The sequence below is a fragment of the Falco naumanni genome, chromosome 12 (assembly GCF_017639655.2).
Source record: "Falco naumanni isolate bFalNau1 chromosome 12, bFalNau1.pat, whole genome shotgun sequence".
Lineage (NCBI taxonomy): Eukaryota > Metazoa > Chordata > Aves > Falconiformes > Falconidae > Falco > Falco naumanni.
This window is the reverse complement of record NC_054065.1, coordinates 20899407-20908308: the sequence shown is the minus strand read 5'-3', so window position 1 is coordinate 20908308 and position 8902 is coordinate 20899407. Positions and strand designations below refer to the sequence as shown.

The 8902-nt window shown below is 61.3% G+C and overlaps 1 protein-coding gene across 1 annotated transcript in view; it reads left to right on the top strand.

The window, feature by feature from the left end:
- The first annotated feature begins 3279 nt into the window (after positions 1–3279).
- The window catches only part of PKDCC (protein kinase domain containing, cytoplasmic), a 37365-nt gene continuing 31742 nt past the window's right edge, over positions 3280–8902 (top strand). Inside the window, 4 exon segments of the mRNA XM_040612123.1 lie at positions 3280–3872; positions 3875–3922; positions 3925–4112; positions 4114–4191. Of these exon segments, the coding sequence (XP_040468057.1) occupies positions 3527–3872; positions 3875–3922; positions 3925–4112; positions 4114–4191 (660 nt within the window). The 5' untranslated portion in view covers positions 3280–3526.

Here is an 8902-nt window from a genome sequence, read left to right as displayed (position 1 = left end):
TAGAAATAGAGACTGTGAAGATCAAATAAAGAGCAGCCTGTTGCAGATGAAAAAATACCCTTCAGTCCTCACTCTCTCCGGGGTGATTCAGCTTTTCCGAGGGCGCTGCCGAGATAAAAGGCTGGCAGAGCAGCAGCCGCGTTAGCCAGCGCTGTGACGCGTTCAGCGCACCGCCCCGCAACGGGGCCGTGGCTGCGGGATCCGCTACCGGCTGCCCCAGGGTCTCCGTCAGCGGGGGTGGGGGGGCGGCCGGGCATGCGGGAGGGGCTGTCGCCCCGTTTTCACGCCGGCCAGGGGCTGTTTGCCGTTGACTTTACCGGTAGCGCGGTTCACCCGCCTCCGTCCGCACGGCAGCGCGGCTTGCGGCGGCGGGCAGCCCCTCCGCGCCCAGCCGCGCCGCCCCGCCCGCCTCATCAGCGGCAGGCCCCGGGCGCGGGGTAATTAGAAACATGGAAGGGGCTCTCTGTCTTTTAAAATCTGTCTCTCAACATCAAAGTGCTCCGCGCAAGTCGTCCTCCAGAGGTCGGCTCCCATATCTAAATGAGTGATGTATTTCATGGTATCTGTCGGGAGGGATATAATGAAGAAAACCGGCTTTGAGATGGGGCATGATGTGAAAAACAGGTGGCCCGCTGTAACGGGTTGCGGAGCATCTGTTTAGCAGTCCGGGCGTGTTCCCGTAAACTGCGCAAACACGGCGGGACGGCGGCGGGCGCGCAGCCTGCGCGGCCCGAAGAGGCGCGTTTCTGGGGAGCAGCGCAGGGGTCTGCCCCGGCCCTCGGGCTGCGCCCCTCAAACCGCTGCCTCCTCACGGTAGCAAGCGAAGCCCGACCCCCCCATTCCGCTGCAGATCCTCTCCTTCCCGTCCTGCAAAAAGAGCGGGCGCTGCCTCCACTTCGGAGAGATGTACAACGCCCCCCCCCAAGCATCCAAGGGTGCAGGTGCCATGCCAGGTACCTGGCAAAGCAGCCTTCCCCCCTCTCCGCGAGCCTTAGCCGCTCCCCCGGGGCTGCCTGCACCCCCCGGGGGACCCTCCGCTTCCGTGGCGAGCACGGCCCCGCGAAGGAGCCGGCTCCCCCTTTCAAGGGGCTGCCACCGGTTTGGTCTATAAGAAACACCCCGCGGAAATCACGGCGCTTGCTGGTAACGCTTCCCGGGCCTCCTCCTTCCTCCGCTTGCACAACCGCTCCGACTTTATTCCGACTCTATCTGTGCAACAATAGAAAGTGTCGGCAAACGTCAGCCAGGCCATAAACCCGGCCGAGCGTACGTGTTTCAAGCGCTCACGGGCAAATCGCCGTGATTTCCCCGGAGGGTGCGCAGGACGGGGGGTTGCGCGCTTGCTGCGTGCTCGCTGCGCGCGGCTCGGGAAGCGCGCACTGGGGAAGCCCTCCGCGGTAAGCTGAGCTGCGACGTGCCATTTAAGATGACCGGCAGCATAACACTGCACAGTGTCGCCTCGGGAGCCCTCTGCCTTGCCGGGGAGGGCCGCTGCATTCAGCTCTCCCAAGCCTACCGCGGGAAGGCAATCCTAGCCCCTCCGCCGCCCGCGAGGGTGCGGGGGATCCCACTCGAAACAGGGAGAGCTACAGGTGTCCCAACGTATTTGGAAACTCGCTTACTTTGCAAAAAATTATCCCGGCCTGCAACCCGTCCTCCTCTACACCCGTGAAATCCCACAGCGGGCACAGGGGCTATCTCAGGAAGTCTGCAACGAAGCTACCCTGGCACGGCTGAAAGGTAAGCGCTGCACCCGACAGATAAAACCAGAAACGATTGGGGGGGTGCCCAAAAAACCAAACCCCTCCGCACTGCAGCAAACATAAAGCCCGGCTCTTCCCCGCCCGCAGCCGCGGGAGCACAGGTGGCACCGCCCCGGCGGGCGGAGCGAGCTCCGCGGGGCAGCGCTCGGGGGGGGGGGGGGGGGGCAGCGCTCGGGGCGGGGGGCGGCACGGCGCGCCCTGGGGCTGCGGCCCCGCCGGCACAGGCACACATACACATTCTCCGTCTCCGTGTTATTTTTATTTTAATTGGTGATTACGCGCTCCCCCGGTATCTTTATGTGGTGGTTACTGCCGGGTTCCGGGGGTCCTGCTGGGAAGGGGCGCCCGGTCCGCCGTGCCGCCGGTGCCTGCCGAGGGCTCCCGGGAGAGACGGGCCGTCCGGCCCCCGAGCCCTTCCCCGCCGGTCCGGTCCGGGGGCTGAGCTTCCCCAGCTCCGCTTTCTGGCGGCGTTGGAGGAAAGGCTAGCGACCGCGGCACGCTGGCTCCTGGGAGCCTTCGCCGCTTCCTTTTACTTTTTTTTTTTTTTACTTTTTTTTTTCTTTTTCTTCTACCCGCCCCCCCCCCCCCCCCCCACCGGAATGAGCGATGTGTATTGCCTAAATGGCTCGTCCCTTTCCCTGATTGCAAATGATTTCCCGCTTCCATTGTGCTGAACTTTGCCTCGCCAGACTCTTTACGGCTTTTCTCTTGTTGATGGCCTTTCCTTTGTGGCAGTTTCGCGGGCTGATTGTATTTGTTAATTAGTTGCTAACAGCATCGTAACGGGCTTGATGGATAACCGTGTCATTAGCACTCACCCCTGCAATTCACATTTCCAATAGGGCAGGGGCTACCCCATGCCGGGACTGTGATTTGTGGCTGTAGCCTCGTGTGGGTGACACGCACCCCGAGCCCCCACCTCCGCGTGGTGCTGTAGCCAGAGGGGGCGCGACCGAGACCCCACCGCTGCGGTTTCACCCCGCACCGCGACCCCGCGGCTCCCGGCTGCAGCCGCCCCGCTTCGCTTTGCTTCGGAGGCGATCAAGGCAGGGAGCCCCTCCTTTGTGTGGCCCTGTGGGTACGCGTGCGCTGGTGCCGCCCCCGCTCCCGGGGCTGCCGGGGACAAGGGCATCCCGCACAAGCCACTACCGCGCGAACACGCGTGGCAAGCACCGCAGCCCCCGGCCCGGCAGCCCCCGGCGGCGGCCGCCCCAGCGCCGGGGCCGCGGCTCCCGTCGGAGGGGCCCCGCCCGCCCCGCGCCGCCCCGCGCCGCCCCGCCCCGCGCCGCGCCTTCCCCGGCGGGGGCTCGGCCGAGCCTGGGAGATGTAGTCCCGGTTCCCGGGCTCGCCGGCGGCCGGCGGGGCTTCCGCGGGGGACTACGTTTCCCCAGGCCCCCCTGCTGCTCGGCCGGGCCGCAGGGAGGGCCGGGCTGTCAATCAGTGCGCGTCGGCGGGGATAGAGAGCCGGGGATCCCCCCCGCCCCCCCGCCCCCTCCGTGTCCCGCTAATAATAAGTGCTTCAGGGGCTTAAAAGCAGGGAGGCAAGTGTCATGCGGGCGCGCCGTGAGGAGCCGAGCTCCGGCTGAGCGTCCGGGTCCGCTCTGCCGCCGGCGCAGCCCGGAGGAGAAAAAAAAAAACGGGGGGGGGGGGGGGGGGGGGGTAGAAAAAAAAGAAAAAAAAAGAAAAGCCTCGGAGCTGGTTCCCGGGGAAGGGGCGAGAGGAGAGGAGCCCGAAGGGCTGGACAAGCCGGCAGCGGAGTGGCGATGAGGCGCAGGAAGACGGCGGTGGCGGCCGGCTGCTGCCTCGCGTTCCTGCTGGGCACCCTGCTCAACGTCCTCTTCATCCCCGGCTCCGAGCACCCGCCGCCCCGCGACGGGGCGCCCCCCTCCCCGCCCGGCGCCCCCCTCTACCCGCCGGAGGAGGAGGGCGGCGGCGGCCGGGCCGCCCTGGCGCGGCAGATTCGCGAGCGCTACGAGGAGGTGCTGCGCTACCGGCAGCACCGGGCGGCGGCGGCGGCGGGGCGGCGGCCGCTGCGGCCGCGGGAGCGGCGCCTGATGGACCTGGCCCCACCGCGCACCTCGGCGGAGCAGCCGCGGCTGCCGGGGCCGCGGGGCCGGGCGGCGGCGGGGGCTGCGGGCCGGCGCCTCGGCCGAGCTCTCGCTGGAGCCGCCGCTTCTGGGCTGCCGCGACATCCGCAATGTCAGCGGCGTGCAGTACTTGGGCTCGGGGTACACCAAGGCGGTCTACAAGGCGGTCCTCAACCGCACGCTGGCCGTGGCGCTGAAGGCGGTGGATTTCGGCGGGCACGACATCGCCCACTGCGTGCGGCAGTTCTCCGCCCTGGGGGGACTGCTACCGCCTGGCCGCCTACAAGATCGTCAAGGAGATGATCCTGCTGCAGCGGCTGCGCCACGCCAACGTCCTGCAGGTACGCGGGCCCTGTGCGGGCGGCCGGGGCCCCGCCGAGCTGGGGGAGTAGCGCGGCTTTTCCGCCGTTGGCTCGGCCCCGCCGCGGGCAACCTGTCGGTGCGGACGGGGAAGCGGGTTGGTGGGGTCCCCCGCGGGAGGGCAGCGGGCCGGGGCCGTGCCGCGGAGCCCCGGCGAGTTGACCACCCGCCCCCCCCCCCCCCCACCCCCCCCCCCCCGCGGAGGCGCGGTGGGGCCCGGCGGCTGGTGACACCGATGTCCCTACGGGCACGGCGGCTCCTCGCCTGCCCTCCCTACCGCGGGTCCGCGGGGAAGGCAGGGGGCGCGTCGATGGGCGCTTTCCGCCGCAGCCGCGCACTGTCAGCGGTGCTCAGCCCCCGCCGCCGAGTGCTTGCCCTGGCGGCGCGCCGGGCCCGGGGCACGGCCGGGGGAGTGCGGGGTGCGTCGCGTTCCCCCGGCCGCTCCGGCACCCTGCTCCGGCCGGCCTGGTGGTTAGCTGTCCCATCGCTCCTCCTCGTCAACAAAATTAATACTGAGGTGAGGAAGGACTCGGAGATTCAAAAGCACTCGCAAACGTGGGAAATACAGGCCGTCCCGCATGGCAGCGCCGCCTGCTCCCCGCAGCCCCGGGGGGCAGGGGCACCCCGGCAGCGGGAGCGGCCCGCTGGGTGACCTACGGGGGCAGGGCGAGTGTGAGCCGCGTTAGTCAGCGCGCCGGCACCGCGGCACTTGCCAGAAGGGCTGCATTGTAGGACTGTTACACATCAGCATGAATCTCAACGGGTCCATTTGGATGTAAATGCTGGTGTGGAAATTCCTATTGCGTTTCGCATAGCATGAGCAGTTGCAGTAGAATAAAAAATGAACGTTAGACCAGACGGTTTCGCAGTAGGTGCTTTTTGAACTGAATGGAGTAAAGGAGTTTTGTGTTTCTTCTTCAGCAGCTGCAGCAGGAGTACCAGCTCCCCCACGAGAACTTCAGATCCCAACGATCAAAGCTCTCGAGTTTCATATACTGTTCAAAGAAAGGGTAGTCATGATTTATCCATGACAAGAAAATAGATATTAACCATCCTTCCTTCCTGCCTTCCTTCCTTCCTTATTTCCATAATCTTTCCTCTGTGGTGCCAGGTCTAGCTATAATAAGTAGGAAGAACAATATCTAGGAAACTATAAAAAGCTGTGCTGGTAGCAAGGATGTTAGCTGCAACTTGGTTACTGTGATGAATTCTCATTGGGAAAGCCAGGCTTGGGTGCAGCCATCGTTACTGATTGAGCTGACAGCAGGAAATACACCCTACAGTTGTAAACGCTGAGGGGATCCCCCCCCCGCACCCCCCAAGATTGTTTTTCTTGCTCAGTGGAAGCGAATTGACCAGGTTGAGCTTGAAGTGTGCGTGTTTTTAAAGTTGCGGGTCGTTTTGGTAGGCACTAGCGTTTCTTCCCCATCGTGGTGTTCTGCTCTGGAAATATTCATTTGGATCAATACTCCTCACGAAATGGAAGGAGGGTGCGTTGTCTGCGAGGGGTCCCGAGCCAGCCTGCGTGTGCGGGCAGGGGGACCCCCGGCAGCAGGCTGGCCGCGCCGCCCAAGCCGCCTGCAGCACCGCTACCGCAGCCTCAAAGCCTGGGGAGCCGCGGTGGTTCGCTGCCCCGTTCCGTCATCTCAGGTGGACTCTGGCGGGAGAGGCGAAGGGGAGGTGGGGGATGTCCCTCGGCGAGGAGGGCCGGGGCTGAAGCAGCTGGAGGATGAGCAGGCGCTTCCACAAGCGCCGGGAGGAGAAACACCCGGCCTCCGTGCTGGGAAAATGCTCTCATGGGCAAAATTCCCGCGTGTTAATTAGGGTTTCATATTTACATGCCACCCAATTTCAAAATAGATTACACTTAAATCAGAAACATGTTTTCAGTTTCGTTCCACTTTTGTCACCGCGTTTTCTTTTGTCTGCCCTCCGGCTCTGCCAGCCCCCGGCAGAGCTGCCTGGCTGAGATCAGAGAAGCCCCAAGCCCCCGTACATCACCCACCTTTTTGTTTAACATATTTCATTCTGGAGGCGCACGGGGCCAGGTCACTGCGGGGCGAGAGAGGGCTAAACGAGGTACGACATTACCTCGAAAGGGGGCTGTAAAAACCTCGGGGCGGCTGTATGGGCCGGGGATGGGGCTGTGGAGTCCTAAAACCGGTGCGGAAAAGGGGCACCAGCGAGCAGAGCGAAATGTATTGATTGTGTCTCTCTTAAAAGAGACATCTCAAAGGGGACAGGCTCTACCGACTCAAGACTGATTTTTAGCTTGTTTTCAGCGGAAGCCGGGCCGGGGCTTAGAAATCACTGTCCAGGGTTTGCTGCCGAGGCAGAGGAGATCGGTTCAAACGCCAGCATCTCCTCCCTCCGCTGGCTTTTGACAGCCGCTTCGGCTTTCACTGGAGCAGCAGGACCCGCACTGCCTACAGATGCCAAAGGCACGGCGCAGCATCTGCGGGGCCAGCAGAGGCCGGGGGCTTTTCTGCTGCGCCCCTTACCTCTTCTTTGCTCCTTACCCCCGCCGGCGCCTGCCGCCATACCCGAACACGAGCCGGCCGCTATAAATAGCTGGAAGGACATGCCACCCTCCTGCCACCCTGCCGCGGTGCGGGCTGGCGGACAGCCGGCAGCCCGGGGCACGAAGAGGGACCGGGGGGGGCTTTGGCACGGAGGCGGCCGGTGCTTCTCCCTCGGCGCTGCCACCGGCGAGCGCCCGCCGCCCGCACCGCGACAGAGGCCGGCGGGACCCCTGCCGCCCCCCGCTGAGCCGGGCCGGTGCCCCGTGAGGCCGGGGGGGCTTCCCCCGCCTACCCACGCCGCGGGGCGGGGGGCGGCCGTGCATCCGGGGCACAGCCACGCAGGACGCGGGGCGCCGTGGGCCGTGGGGCGGCCGCTCCCCCCCCCCGGGCTGTGCCGTCCCCCCGCGCCCCGCCGCGTCGGAGCATCCCCGGCCCCGGTCAGGGGCTATTCGGGGTGAGCGCGTTCGTGAGTTTCTCTTGCTGGAAATAAAGTTTTCGTGTAGGTTCAGTCCTAGGAAAGGGGTTTTTCCTGTAAATCTCTGGCAGCTGACAGCCTGAAGTGTAGTTTGTAAGATAACAGGCTTGTTCTTTACTGTCTCAGCAGTTCCCATTCTGGCCTGTCTCTTGTCAAAATCAGCTTTTTTTTTTTTTTTTTTTTTTTTTTTTTTGCCATCCTTTTAAAAGACTTGATTATTGTGCAGTATATGATAGAAGGGAAAAGAGCTCTTTCCAGAAAGTACCACTGCCTTCAGACAGCATGTTGACATATCCACCGTGCCCTCCGCCTGGGGAAGGAGCCAGATGTGTCAGCTCGGGCAGATGTGGCCAACCAAGTCTATCAAAAGAAACGCTGAAAAACCGGCAAAGGGGAGAGCAGTTTCGTGTTGGCCAACGCTGAGGCGAAGGCAGCTCGCCCTCCTGTTTTTATTTCCATGCTCTGCCCATCACTCGTGTGCCCGTGCCAGTGCCGAGCCATTGCCCCCTTGCCCCCGCAGCCTGGGGCAGCGCACCAGGGTTGCCCGGGGCTCCCTGGCATGGCAGCCGCTGGGAAGGGCAGGTGCAGGCTGCAGTGGGAATGTATTTGCTTTGGAGCGGGGAAGAGAGGGGTAGTTCATTAAAGTTGATTTTATAATGAAGGGCACTGGGGAAGAGGGGGAACTGGGTCACTGATTTATGGTAACAGAGGATTTAGCAGCCCGCTAATTGCTTTGCAGTCGCTCTGTGTCAAATGCGGTGCCTGATCTCTTCCTTTCCCTCCGTGCTGCGGTTTCTTTTCTTGCAGAGTTCAAATGCTGCTGTCTGAATCCTGGCTTTCCGTGCATTTTAGTGGGGAAAATGATTTAGTGTGCTTTAATTCCTCCCTGCCCGTATTTGAGGAAGAAAAGAAAATCAAACCATTTGCAGTTAATTTCAAACAATGAGCACGATTGTAAAGACACAAAGGCAATGTTTGATTTACTGTAATAATGTAATTATAGCCCTTGGAGTATCAGAATTAAGGGTGTTGCCGTTCTTTCTTCCTTTGGGTTGCTGAAGCTGAAGAGAAGGGAGGGAAAATTTGAAATTGCAGGCGTTTGGAAAAGTGCAAGCTTATTTCTGTGACAGCTGTTTATTAGCACTTCTAGTGTGAGTTCACAGTGATTCATTGGAGAAGAAGCTGCTTCTTAAAAACAAACACAAAAGCTCGTTCAAGGAAAAGGGCTGGCTTTGTCTGAAGCCAGTGGAAGACACTAGCTGCTAACGGAACTGGAGGTTTGCTGACTGCCCCGGCAAGCCAGTTTCATTTGGCTTATGTAGCTTTAGTGTAAAGTTAAAATGTGCAGATGAGATGCTGAGATAGCATCCACACTAAAGGAGTCATTACCCAAGTTACAATCTCAAAGCAGTTTCTGTATGAATTGATTCAGTTAGCTCCAATGTGTTTGTTACTGATTTGTTTTAAATGTTTGTGATTACAGTGAGAATATTTATTGCTTGGAAAATTAGTTGATTAAAATAATATTGAAAATTATACATCACTTGCTGTTTGACAGGTTCAGCAGACTTAGGATGTGCTAGCTGATCATGGTATTTTTAAATAACTGTTTTAAAAGAAGATTTTTCTTTACTTGTGATAATTAACAGACCTTTTACCCTGATTGTTTTCCTGTACATATGCATAGCCAGCAGG